Here is a 13,424-nt window from a genome sequence, read left to right on the forward strand (position 1 = left end):
CCCCCGATTCCATCCCCGGTTCCATCCCCGGTCCATCCTGGCTCCATCCCGGCTCCATCCCCGGCTCCATCTCCGGCTCCATCCCAGTTCCATCCCTGCCCCATCCCGGTTCCATCCCAGCTCCATCCCCAGCTCCATCCCGGGCTGCATCCCCGGCTCCATCCCCGGTTCTATCACGGCCCCATCTCGGTCCCATCCCCGGCTCCATCCCTGCCCCATCCCGGTTCCATCCCGAGCTGGCCGCCCCCCCGGCTCCCCCCCGGTACCTCCCCGGGCCTGGGGAGGGGGTCCCGGACGGGCTGCGCTGCCAAATCGGGGTTCTGGGGGTGCGTAGGTGGCTGCGAGCGAAGGGGAGATAAAAAATCCCCCGGGCGACTTCCTTCCTGCCCGAGGCCTCCTGGGCGGGCGGCTTCCTGCCAGGGGAGGGGGGACAGAACGCGACACCCCGGGGCGCAGCCAGGGAGTGTCGGGAGGGTGGAGGGCTGAAAACCTGGGCACCCCCGGGCACACTCTGGGCACCCCCAGGACTCCCTGGACACCCCCGGGCGTCCCTTTGGGCAAACCTGGGGACAATCTGGGCACTCTCGGGGACTCTCTGGGCACCCCCGGAAACCCTCTGGGTACCTCCAGGGATCTCTGGGCACCCCCGGGGACAATCTGGGCACTCTCAGGGACTCTCTGGGCACCCTCGAGCATCCTCTGGGCACCCGCGGCCATCCCTTTGGGCACCCCCGAGGACACTCTGGGCACCCCTGGGGACAATCTGGGCACCCCCGGGGACACTCTGGGTATACCCTCGGGCATCCCTCCATGGGCACCCCTGGGGACAATCTGGGATCCCCCAGGGACACTCTGGGTACCCCCGGGGACCCTTTGGGCACTCTCGAGCATCCTCTGGGCACTCCCGGCCACCCCTCTGGGCACCCCCGGGCACACTCTGGGCACCCCCGGGTGCTGGCACCCTGGGTATCACAGGCACGGGGGATGCTCAGCCAGGGCGCTGCCAGCCCCCCATTGCTGCCACTCCCAGTGCCTCTCCTGGCCCCGGTCCTGTCCTGGTGCCACCGCGGGGCTGGGCGTGTGCCAGCCCCGGGCCCGTGCGGTGTCACACGTCCCCGCCCGGCGGATGTGGCCCAAACTCGTTGTTTTTTCCCCTGGAGCTGCTCCAAGCCCGCTCGGCGAGGAGGAGGCGCCGCGGCGGGGAGGGGAAGGGGTCCTGCCCTGCCCTGTGCCCCCCTCCTGGGCCACGTGGTGGGGACAGTGCCACCACCAGGGCTGGAGGAAGGGACAGGGACCCTCCTGTGCCCAGCGGGGAGGACTCAGAGGGTGGCACCGGGGAGGGGATGGGGACCTCGCGGTGATGGATCAGAGGGGACGGAGCCTTCGTGGTGACACCTGAGGGGACAATGCCTCGGTGGTGACATCTCGGAGGGAACGGTGCCTTCATGCTGGTGACCTGAAAGTGTCAGTGACCTCGTGGTGATGGCCTGGAGGGGACAGTGACCTCGTGGTGATGCTGGGTAGGGGACAGTGACCTTGCAGCGACACCTCGGAGGGGACAGATCCTCCGTGGCCACACCTTGGAGGGGACAGTGCCCCCGTGGTGACACCCTGGAGTGGACCCTTCCCCCTCGGTGACACCTCGGAGGGGGCGGTGACAAATCACTGCCAGCTCTGTCCCCACCTCAGCGCTGCTCCCCTGCCCCAACCCCAACCTCACCTGCGGGCTTTGGGTCAAGAGCGTGGAAATCCCCAAACCTGTCCGAGCCCGGGCGGGACAAGGTGGCGTTGGTGGCAGGGAATGAGGAAGCGGGGCCAGCCCCACGCCCGGTGCCACGTATCCCTCCGGGAGCCACCGTCCTGCCCCGCCACCGCCGCTCACCGCCGGGGCTCCGCGGGGCTCGGAGCTCCGCACCGGCACCGCGGCCGTACGGGAGGGAAGGGGTTATTTATTTATGGCCGACAGCTCCATCCTCCCCGCCGCGGCTCCCTCCCCGACCTGCTGAACGTGCCTCCCACCGGCTGGAGCTGCTCGAGGCACGGCCGGGCCCTCGACACCTCCGGGGACACCGCAAGGACCCCTCCCCGGGGAGCAGCCCCCGCTGGGCTCCTCGGGCTCGGTCCGGCCGGTCCGTCCCGCTCGGCCGGCAAACAACAACCTGTTCCTTCTGGGGTAAAGGTTTCCTTCGGGTTTGTTGTTTTTTCCCCTCGGTTGGAGATAAATTTGGCTCCGCCGGAGGCTCTGCCCCTCCTTGTTTGTGCTGCTTTGGGGAGGGGTCTCTCCCCCTCTCTCTCCCTCCCCGCTCCCTCCCGGCCGTGTCCCTTCGGAGCCGGTGGCCGGAGCAGCCGAACCGGGGAGAGATCGGGGGCAATTCCCAGCACAAATTCTGCCTGTTCCTTCTCGGACTCTGCCCTTTGGCAACCCTTGGCACAACCCCCGCCTGGGAAGGGCACAGAGGGCACGGGGTGCGGCACAAAATCCCGCTCCCCGCTCCTGCTTTCCGCTGGGCGCTCCCATTCCCAGCAATTCTCTCTGCCTCCAGTCTCCCCCACCTCGGATGTGCCGCTGCCGCCGAGCCCCGGCCTAACCCCGCTCCCTCAGCTGCCCCATTTGGGGTCCCCCACACCCTAAAGCCAGCATGCAGGGCCCCCAGGACGTGCGGGAGCTCACCTTCAGCCCGTGGGATTACGGCGTGTTCGCGCTGATGCTGCTGATCTCCACGGCCATCGGGCTCTTCCACGGGCTGGCCAAGGGCGGCCAGAAAACCTCGGAGGATTTTTTCACGGGCGGCCGGAGGATGTCGGCGCTGCCCGTGGGGCTCTCGCTGTCGGCCAGCTTCATGTCGGCCATCCAGGTGCTGGGGGTGCCGGCCGAGGCGTTCCGCTACGGAGCCAAATTCCTCTGGATGTGCCTGGCGCAGGTCATCAACAGCGCGCTCACCGCGCAGCTCTTCCTGCCCGTCTTCTACCGCCTGGGGCTCACCAGCACCTACGAGGTGGGGACACGGCGGGGACACGGCTTGGGGGGGTCCCGTCGAGGTGCCGAGCATCGCTGCCAACGGCTCCGGGCTCGACTCGGCGGATGAGACCCCCCCCGAGGGGTGCGGACCCCGCTCCCGATGCGTCCCGAGGTGTCCGGGGGTCCCGAGGGGTCCCGGGTGATGTCCCGAGGTGTCCCGGGGGTCCCGAGGTGTTCTGGGGTGTCCCAGGGGGTGTCCCGAAGTGTTCCAAGATGTCCCGGGTGATGTCCCGGGGGTCTCGAGGTGTCACAAGGTGTCCTTGGCTGTCCTGGGGGTGTCCCGGTGGGTGTCCCGAGGTGTCCCGGGGGGTCCTGAGATGTCCCAAGGTGTACCAGGAGGTGTCCGGGGGGATTGTCCCGGGGGTCCCGAGGTGTTCTGGGGTGTCCCTGGCTGTCCTGGGGGTGTCCCTGGGTGACCCGGGTGTCCCCTCGCAGCCCCATAGGACCCCACTCTCTCTGCCTTGGGGTTCTGGGGGGTCTCTCCTAGCCCCTCTTCCCCCTTGCCTTGGGGTTCTGGGGATCCCCCCAACCCTGCGGGACCCCGCTCGCCCTGCCGGGGTTTTGGGGGTCCCTCGAGCCCCCCCAGCCCCCGTTCAGGGCTCACTCCGGGGTGGCCCCGACGTGCTCTTTGTCCTTGTCCTTGTCGCAGTACCTGGAGCGGCGCTTCAGCCGGAGCGTGCGGCTGTGCGGGACCGTGCAGTACGTGGTGGCCACGGTGCGTGTGCGGTGCTGACCGCGGGGACAGCGCGGGGACAGCGCGGGGACAGCGCTGGCGGTGCCCCGAGCCCCTGGGGAGCGCCCTCGGCCCCGCGCTGGTGTTTGCGCTGGCTCGGAGCGAGAGCGGCGCGGCGGGAGCGCTGTTTGGAGAGAAAACGGAGCCGAGAGAAAACCGTGGCACCTGCGAGGGGACGCTGGGCCCCCCTCGGGACCCTGAGCCCCCCTTTGGGCACTGAGCCCCCCCTGGGGACATTGAGCCCTCCCTTGGGGCGCTGAGCCCCCCCCTTGGGATCCTGAGCCCCCCTTGGGGCACTGAGGCCCCCCTGGGGACATTGAGCCCCCATCGGGATCCTGAGCCCCCCTTGGAATCCTGAGCCCCCCTCGGGACCCTGAGCCCCCTCGTGGGATCCTGAGCCCCCTCGGGACCCTGAGCTACCCCTTTGGGCACTGAATCCCCTGGCACTGAGCCCTTTGGGACACTGAGCCCCCTTGGGCACTGACCCCCTTGGGATCCTGAGCCCCTCTTGGGATCCTGAGCCCCCCTTTAGGGCACTGAATCCCCCCTTGGGGACACTGAGCCCCCCTTGGGGACACTGAGGCCCCTCGGGGCATTGAGCCCCTCTTGGGGCACCGAGCCCCCCCTGAGCCGCTCTTGGGACCCTGAGCCCCCGCTTGGGGCACTGAGCCCCCGCTTGGGGCACTGAGCCCCCCCCGAGCCCCTCTCGGGACCCTGACCCCCCTCTTGCCGCAGATGCTCTACACCGGTATCGTCATCTACGCGCCCGCCCTGATCCTAAACCAAGGTGTGCTGTGGCACGGGGGGGGCTCTCCCCATCCCTGTGTTCCCCCCCCCAGGTGACAATTCCCACCCTCAGCACTGTCCCCTGTTCTCCCTCAGTGACCGGGCTGGACATTTGGGCATCGCTGCTGTCCACGGGGGCCATCTGCACCTTCTACACCACCATCGTGAGCGGGGGGGGGGCTGGGGGAGTCCTGGGGTGTCCCATGGGTGTCCTGGAGGGTCCTGAGGTGTCCCATGGGTGTCCCAGGGGGTAGCGGGGTGTCCTGGGGGTGTCCTGGAGAGTCCCGGGGTGTCCCGAGGGGGACTGGGGGTGTCCCGGGGTGTCCCAGGGGGTCTTGGGGGTGGCCCTGGTTGTCCTTGGCTGTCCCAGGTGATGTCCCTGGCTGTCTCGGGGCTGTCTCTGTCTGTCCCTGTCTGTCCCTGTGTCTGTCCCTGTGTCTGTCCCTATCTGTCCCCGCTGTCCCGCTGTCCTGCTGTCCTTGGCTGTCCCGGCTGCCCCGTCTGTCCCTGTCTGTCCCTGTGTCTGTCCCTGGCTGTCCCCGTCTGTCCCCGTCTGTCCCTGTGTCTGTCCCTGTCTGTCCCTGTCTGTCCCTGTGTCTGTCCCCGTCTGTCCCTGTCTGTCCCTGTCTGTCCCCGTCTGTCCCTGGCTGTCCCGGGCTGTCCCGGCGCTCAGCCCCGCTCGCTGTGCCGCAGGGCGGGATGAAGGCTGTCATCTGGACCGACGTGTTCCAGGTGTTCGTGATGCTCGCGGGCTTTGTCGCCATCGCCATCCGGGGGGCGCTGCTGGTTGGGGGTCCCGCCGAGGTGCTGAGCATCGCCAGCAACGGCTCCAGGATCAACTTCGCCGAGTGGGTGCCCCCGAACCCCCCGGGACCCCCCTATCCCTGCCCTGGGTTCTGTGGGTCCCCCCAGCCTCTCAGCCCACCCGGTCTGTGGTCACCCAGTCCTTCACCCCCTTCCCGGTCGTCGCCCCAGCCTCTCACCCCTTTCCGGATTTGGGTTACTCCCATCCCCTGCCCTCCCTCCCGGGCTCCGTGCCATGCCGTGCCCCCCTGGCCGTGCCCAGTTTCAGCCCGGACCCTCGGAGCCGCTACACCGTGTGGACCTTCGTGCTGGGCGGGACGCTGCTCTGGCTCTCCATGTACGGCGTCAACCAGGCGCAGGTGCAGCGCTACGTGGCCTGCAGGAGCGAGAGGGAGGCCAAGATGTGAGTCCGGACCCCCCCGGGATCCCCGGAACTCTCCGGACCCCCCCGGTATCCCCAGGAACTCTCTGGATCCCGTGCTGGAAGTCGCGGAGGGGAGGGGAGGGTTTGTCCCCTGCCCGGGTCGTTGGTGGGTGAAGCGCCCTGCAAGGACCTGGCACAGCCCCTGCCAGGACCTTACATGGACCCCGAATTCCCCTGACACCCCTGCCAGGACCTTGCACCCCTTCATGGACCTTAAACTCACCTAAAACCCCTGCCAGGACCTTGCATCCCTTTAAGAACCCCGAATTCTCCTGCCAGGACCTTGCACCCCTTCATGGACCCCGAATCCCCCTGACCCCACAGTCCCGCACTGCCTGAGCCCTCCTGTGCGAGACCCCAACCCCCTGCCCGGCCCCTCCCGCCCTGCCAGGACCTGGCACCTCTCCAGTTGCCTTGGCAGGACCCTGACCCCCGTGTCCCCCGTGTTCCCCGTGCCCCCTGTGCCCGCCATGCCCACTGTGCCCCCTATGACCCACATGCCCCCTGTGCCCCCTGTTCCCCCCATGTTCCCCGTGCCCCCCATGTTCCTGTGCCCCCCCATGACCTGCATGCCCCTTGTGCCCTCCATGTTCCTTGAGCCCCCCGTGCCCCCCATGCCCCCCATGTCCCCTGTACCCCCTGTTCCTCCCATGTTCCCCATGCCCCCCATGCCCCCCGTGTCCCCCTTCCCCCCATGTGCCCCGTGCCCCCTGTGCCCCCTATGCCCCCCATGACCCGCATGCCCCCCTGTGCCCCCCGTGCCCCCGCAGGGCGCTGCTGGTCAATCAGGTCGGGCTCTTCTTCATCGTGTTCAGCGCCGTTTCCTGCGGGCTCGTCATGTTCGCGCTCTACGGCCACTGCGACCCTCTGCTGACCGGGGCCATCGCCGCCCCCGACCAGGTACCGACCCCCCGGGACCCCCCCAGGATCACAGGGGGTCCCACGGGATCGTGTCCCTTCCAGGACCCCTCAAGCAGTGGGGTCAGAGGGGGTTTTGGGGTCCCTCGGGGTCCTGCCCCTTCCAGGACCCCTCAGGGGCACAGGGGTCCCTTGGTATCCAGATCCTCTCCAGGACCCTTCCCCCAAGGTAGTGGGGTCAGAGGGGGTTTTGGGGTCTCCTGGGGTTCTGCCCCTTTCAGAACCCCTCAAGCTGTGGGGTCAGAGGGGGTTTTAGGGTCCTCCAGAATCATCATCTCTCCAGCACCGCCTGAGGCATTGGGGTAGGAGTTTGGGGGGCTCCCAGGGGGTTTTGGGGTCTCCCAGGTGTCCAGCATCCCCTGAGGCATTGGGGTAGGAGTCTGGGGGCTCCCAGGTGTCCAACACCCCCCAAGGCAGTGGGGTGGGAGTCTGGGGGCTCCCAGGGGGTTTTGGGGCCCCCCTGTCCCCTCCCCTCACCCCTGTCCCCCAGTACATGCCCTACCTGGTCCTGGACATCTTCGAGAGCACGCCGGGGGTGCCGGGGCTGTTCCTGGCCTGCGCCTACAGCGGCACGCTCAGGTGAGGAGGGGTCCCAGCCCGGGGACACGGGCGGGCAGGCGGTGCCACCACCCCGGTGTCCCCACGGGGCTGACGGGGCCACCTCACGCCCAGCACGGCCTCCACGTCCATCAACGCCATGGCTGCTGTCACCGTGGAGGACCTGGTGCGGCCGCGGCTGCCGGCGCTGTCCCCAAGGAAGCTGACGCTGATCTCCAAGGGGCTCTGTGAGTGCCACCGGCCTGGGGACAAGGATGGGACACCCTGAGGGGATGGGACACCCACCAGGGTCACCCCTGCCTGGGGTGTGCCAGGCTGTGCCATCCCATTCCACCCTATGGATCCCATCTCAATCCCATCCCATCAATCCCAACCCAATCCCATCCCATAAATCTCAATCCCATCCCATCAATCCCATTCATCCCAATCCCAATGCCATCAATCCCATCCCACAGATCCTGTCCCACCCATCAATCCCATCCCGTGAATCTCATCCCAATCCCAACCCTAACCCATCCCATAAATCCCAATCCTATCCCATCAATCTCATCCCAGTCTCATCAATCCCATCCCATAGATCCTGTCCCACCCCATCAATCCCATCCCATCAATCCATCCCAAATCCCAATCCCATCAATCCCATCCCATAGATCCTGTCCCACCCTATCAATCCCATCCCATCAATCCATCCCAAATCCCAACCTTAACCCATCCCATAAATCCCATAAATCCCAATCTCATCCCATCAATCCCATCCATCCCATCCCAATCCCATCAATACCATCAATCCCGTCAATCCCATTCCATAGATCCTGTCCCACCCCATCAATCCCATCCCAATCCCAATCCCAATCCCAATCCCAATCCCAATCCCAATCCCATCCATCCTATAAATCCCATCCCATATTCCTGCAGCTCTCACCTTCGGCACCTCCTGCATCACCGTGGCCGCGCTGTCCTCGCTGCTGGGGGGGGGTGTCCTGCAGGTGAGAGCCCCCCGAGACCCCAAATCCCCTCCCTCAGCTTCTACCGTCCCCAAAATACCCCAAATCCCCCCAAACACCCCATGCTGTCAGTGCCCATCCGAGCGGTGACACCGCGGGGACACGGCCACGCTCTGGTGGCACCTGGAGAGCCCTCGAGGGTGAAGAGGTTGGGGCAGTGCCAGGCCCTCCTGGAGCTCTTGCAGACCCCAAAAAAACCCCGAAAAACCAAAAAAAAACCCCCAAAACCCCCCAACCCCCCTGTGCTCTCTGTGCCCATCCAAGTGGTGACACCATGGGGACACCGCAGGGATATGGCCATGCTTGGGTGGCACCTGGAGAGCCCTCAAGGGTGAAGAGGTTGGGGCAGTGCCAGGCCCTCCTGGAGCTCTCCCAGACCTCAAAAAAAACCCAAAAAACCCCAAAAGAACCCCAAAACCTCCCCTGAACCCCCCAAACCGCTGCCCTGTCTGTGCCCATCTGAGTGGGGACACCACAGGGACATCGCAGGGACACCACAGGGACACGGCCCAGCTTTGGTGGTGCCACCTCAAGAACCTTCAAGAAGGGGGAATTGAGGCAGTGCCAGGCCTCCCCTGGAGCTCTTGCAGACCCCAAAAAAAACCCCAAAACCCCCCCCAAAAACCCAAACGCCCCCAAACTCCCCCATGCTGTCAGTGACCATCCGAGCGGTGACACCGCAGGGACACCGCGGGGACACGGCCACGCTCGGGTGGCACCTGGAGAGCCCTTGAGGGTGAGGGGGTTGGGGCAGTGCCAGGGCCCCCTGGAGCTCTCCCAGACCTCAAAAAACCCAAAAAAAACCCCAAAAATCCCCAAAACTCCCTGCGCTGTCAGTGACCATCCGAGCAGTGACACCGTGGGGACACGGCCACGCTTGGGTGGCACCTGGAGAGCCCTTGAGGGTGAAGGGGTTGGGGCAGTGCCAGGCCCTCCTGGAGCTCTCCCAGACCCTAAAATACTCCAAAAAACCCCAAAACCACCAGGGCTCCTTCACGGTGATGGGGGTGATCAGCGGGCCCCTGCTGGGCGCCTTCGTGCTGGGGATGTTCCTGCCCCGCTGTGGGACCGCCGTGAGTGCGGGGTCGGGGTTTGGGGTTTGGGGTTTGGGGCATTTGGGAGATTTGGGGTTTGGGGAGTGGGGATTTGGTGTTTTGGTTTGGGGGGTTTGGTGTGAGGGTCTGGGGTTTGGGATCAGCAGTTTGGGATTTGAGGTTTGGAGTTTGCGGGGTTTGGGGGATTTCAGGAAATGGTCTGGGGTTTGGGGATTGGAGGATTTGTGGTTTGGGTTTGGGGGCTTTAGTGTGAGGGTCTGGGGTTTGGGATCAGCGGTTTGGGATTTGAGGCTTGGGGTTTGGGGTTTGGGGGATTTGGGGACAGAGTCTGCGGTTTGGGGATTGGAGGTTTGGGGATTTAGGGTTTAAGGGGTTTGAGGTTTGAGGATTTGGGGTCAGCAGTTTGGGATTAGGGGATTTGGGGTCCGCACGGCGATGGTTTGGGGTGTTTGGGTGGTTTGGAGAATTTGGGATTTGGGGGGTTTGGGGATAGGGATTTTGGAATGGGAGGATTTTGGGGTGAGGAGGATTTTGGGGGTTCTGCCATTCAGCACAGCCATGGGGATATTTGGGATTTTTGGGGGGCGTCTCCAAAACACAGCAGGGCTCCCTCGAGCCCTGCTGATCCCCTGTCCCCATCCCTGTCCTGTCCTGTCCCTGTCCCATCCCTGTCGCTGTCACAGGGGGTGCTGGGGGGCCTGGCCGTGGGCCTGGCACTGTCACTCTGGGTGGCCGTGGGTGCCACCCTGTACCCGCCCAGCGCGGCCACCATGGGGGTGCTGCCCACCTGGGGGACGCAGTGCCCGCCCCACAACGCCACCAGCGCCACCAATGCCACCAGCGCCGTCAGTGTCACCAGTGTCACCAGCGCCACCAGCGGCCCTGCCCTGCCCACGCCACCCCCGGAGCCGCTGCGGTGAGCGGGGCTGGGGACAGCGCGGGCGTGCTCCTGTCCCCTGGGGTGGCACATCCCTGTCCCCTGGAATGGCATGGCCCTGGCACTGTCCCCTTGGGTGGCACGTCCCTGTCCCCTGGGTGGCATGGCCTGGTCACTGTCCCTGTCCTGTGGCGTCCCTGGGGTGGCACATCCCTGTCCCCTGGAATGGCATGGCCCTGGCACTGTCCCCTTGGGTGGCACGTCCCTGGCCCTGCTGGCTGTGGTGTCACATCCCTTTTCCTGTTGGCTCTGATGTCACATCACTGTCCCCTGTGACATGACAACAATGTCCCTGTCCCTTATGATATCACAGCCTGTCCCTGTTTTTGTGACATCACAGCCCTGTCCCTCTTCCCTGTGACATCACATCCCTGGCCCTGCTGGCTGTGATGTCACGTCCCCTGCCCTGCTCTGTGACGTCACAACATTCCCTGTCCCTTATGTCACAGCCTGTCCCTATTTTCATGACATCACATCCCTGACCCCATTCCCTGTGACATCACATCCATGTGACATCACATCCCTGTGATGTCACACCCCTGTCCCTGCTGGCTGTGATGTCACATCCGTGACCCCATTCCCTGTGATGTCACAACCCTTTCCCGTGCCCTGTGACATCACAGGGTGTCCCCATTCTCTGTGACGTCACCAAGTGTCCCTGTGGGTGGTGATGTCATTGTGTGTCCCTGCTGTCCCCTGTCACAGCCCGGCCATCCTGGGTGACTTCTACTCCATCTCCTACCTGTACTACGGCGCCTTGGGGACACTGGCGACTGTGGGGACAGGGGCCCTGCTCAGCCTGCTGCCAGGTGAGCGGGGAGATGGCTCTGTCACCTCCTGTGTCACCTCCTGTGTCACCCCCCAACACCCTGTCCCTGTCACCCTTCCCTGTGACCTCATTCCTGTCACTCCCTGTCACCTCTACCTTCACCATCCCTGTTGCCCTCCTGTCACCCTTCTGTCTCCCTCTTGGTCACCTGTGCCTGTCACCTCCTTGTCACCATCCTGTTGCCCCTCCTTGTCACCATCCCTGCCAGCTTGTCCCTGTCACCCTTCCCTGTGACCTCATTCCTGTCACTCCCTGTCACCTGTTTCTGTCACCCTGTCCTTGACACCCTTCTCTGTGACCTCATATCTGTCACTCCCTGTCACCCCTCCCTGTCACACTGTCCCTGTCACCCTTCCCTGTGACCTCATTCCTGTCACTCTCTGTCACCCTTCCCTGTCACCCATCCCTGTCACCCTTCTTTGTGATCTCATTTCTGTCACTCCCTGTCATTCTGTCCCTGTCACCCATCCTGGTCACCCTGTCCCCTGTCACCCCCTGTCACCCCTCCTTGTCACCCATCCCTGTTGCCCCTTCTTGTCACCCATCCCTGTCACCCTGTCCCTGTCACCTTTCCCTGTGACCTCATTCCTGTCACTCCCTGTCATCCTGTCCCTGTCACCCATCCCTGTCACGGTGTCCCCTCCCGGCAGGGTCAGCGCGCTGTCCCCCGGGTGTGCTGTGGTGGGACATCGTCAGGGCTGCACCCTCGGGTGGCCTCAAGGGTGACACCAGCGTTGGGGACGAGCCCCTGGACAAGGCCACGGTGACCCAGGCGCTGCTGGAGACGGGAGAGGAGCAGAAACCCCCGTGTGACCCCCCCAGGGGTGGCACTGTCACCGAGAGCGACGTGTAGGGGACAGCGGGGTGGGGACACAGTGCTGGCACCAATAAAGGAGCTGCTGACCCTGGACAGAGCCTCTCCTTGGGGAGACAGGGAGGAAACACAGTGGGGGGACATGGGGAAGGACAGGGAGGGGACACAGGGAGGGGACATGGCCACTGTCCCTCAGGTGACACTGCTGGAATGGTGGGGAAGTGTCACAGACAGGTGTGAGGAGAATTTAGGAAACAAGACCTGCCCTGGAGAGATGCGTGTGTCTTGGTTTGGAAGGACAGGAGCATCTCCTGAAATGGAGAATGTAAACCCTCCCCACCCCTCTGAATTGCTATAAATTTTAAATTAAGGGGCTGTCAGGCAAAAATATAGGAGTAGGAAATAACAGTTCTTTAATAGGGAAGAAAAAAAATTAAAAGGATAAAATAAACAATGCAGTGAACTAGAACAACACTGCCAGAGTGAGAACCCAACCTGACACCCTGTGGGGTGTTGGTGGCAGTGCCATTGGAATTGTGGCTCAGCCCTCCTGAAATATCAGGTGTGGTTCTGCTGGAGCAAGGGGGATCTGTAGAGAAGGATGTTGCATATTCACACACTTCATACATGATGCATAAATTCCATTCAAACACAGGATTCTGTCTGGTCATTGTCAGCTTCTTCCTCAGAATCCTAACAGCGCCTTCAAAGCAGGAAGAAGTTCATTTCTTCTGATAAGAGAGCAATAAATTCTTTTCCTCTGAAAGATTGAGGTGTCCTGTGGCTGCTATCTGGTGTTAGTCCTTCCTTTAAGGAAAAGTCTCTTACATAGCATCGTTTCTATTTTAACAATTTTTATAACCTAAAACTATATTTAACACAGCACTTAAGAGAATTAATACAGCATCACTTTCTAACACAACACATATAATATTCATTTCAATATTTGCAAAAAGCCAATCATAAAATAAATGCATTTTTCACAATAGCCACCCATGTTCTAGGACCACTGCCTTGCTGCCTGAATAGCACAGGCACAGCTAAAGGATTTAGACTTTCTTCTTTGCAAATCTGGCCTCTGACTTCATGCCAGTCTGTTAGCTGAAAATTATCAAAATATTTTTGTGTGCTTTCTAATTTTGGGATTAATGCTGGCGAATTTTCAGGGTTTAGTGTCCCAAACACTGGGGGGGAAGGACTCCGGAGCTATTTGGGAACAGATTTTTTTGCGAAATTCTTTTGTGTTGGGATCAAAGGGGCAAAATAATTCTCTGTCTGTGCTGTATTTATGAAAGCAGCTGTCATATTCCAGCCTTCCCCTCCTTTGTGTGCGTGGATGTGGCTGTGCGGACGAGCCGTGACACAAAGTAGTCCCACTCGGTGCTAGGAGCGGGGAAGGCGAGAACGCGGAGGGATATCAGGGATGGGCTGTGCAGCGTCCCGCGCTGCGGAGGGATCTCTCGGTGAGCTCCTGTGAGGCGCTGCCCCACGTTACCCCTAAATGTGACTCCCACAGCCCCAGCTCTGCCCCCTGCCCCCTTAT

General features: G+C 63.2%; 1 protein-coding gene across 1 annotated transcript; it reads left to right on the forward strand.

Moving 5' to 3' along the window:
- The first annotated feature begins 2,147 nt into the window (after positions 1–2,147).
- Positions 2,148–11,954, forward strand: SLC5A5 (solute carrier family 5 member 5). Its single transcript, XM_064734601.1, has 14 exons — positions 2,148–2,996; positions 3,669–3,734; positions 4,488–4,539; positions 4,635–4,702; positions 5,232–5,386; positions 5,605–5,745; positions 6,537–6,666; positions 7,175–7,263; positions 7,357–7,469; positions 8,158–8,228; positions 9,233–9,319; positions 9,985–10,217; positions 10,944–11,047; positions 11,718–11,954. Exons 1-14 carry the CDS (start codon positions 2,640–2,642, stop codon positions 11,918–11,920), a joined length of 1,869 nt encoding a protein of 622 aa, XP_064590671.1. The 5' UTR covers positions 2,148–2,639; the 3' UTR covers positions 11,921–11,954.
- Positions 11,955–13,424: the final 1,470 nt, after the last annotated feature.

This window comes from Zonotrichia leucophrys, chromosome 28 (genome assembly GCF_028769735.1).
Source record: "Zonotrichia leucophrys gambelii isolate GWCS_2022_RI chromosome 28, RI_Zleu_2.0, whole genome shotgun sequence".
Classification (NCBI taxonomy): domain Eukaryota; kingdom Metazoa; phylum Chordata; class Aves; order Passeriformes; family Passerellidae; genus Zonotrichia; species Zonotrichia leucophrys.

Excerpts from the sequence above, each read along its gene's own strand:
- SLC5A5 (XM_064734601.1), top strand. The coding sequence starts at position 2,640 with ATGCAGGGCCCCCAGGACGTGCGGGAGCTCACCTTCAGCCCGTGGGAT. Across the intron at positions 9,320-9,984 it reads TGCCCCGCTGTGGGACCGCC|GGGGTGCTGGGGGGCCTGGC; the intron begins GTGAGTGCGGGG and ends TCGCTGTCACAG. Across the intron at positions 11,048-11,717 it reads CCTGCTCAGCCTGCTGCCAG|GGTCAGCGCGCTGTCCCCCG; the intron begins GTGAGCGGGGAG and ends CCCTCCCGGCAG.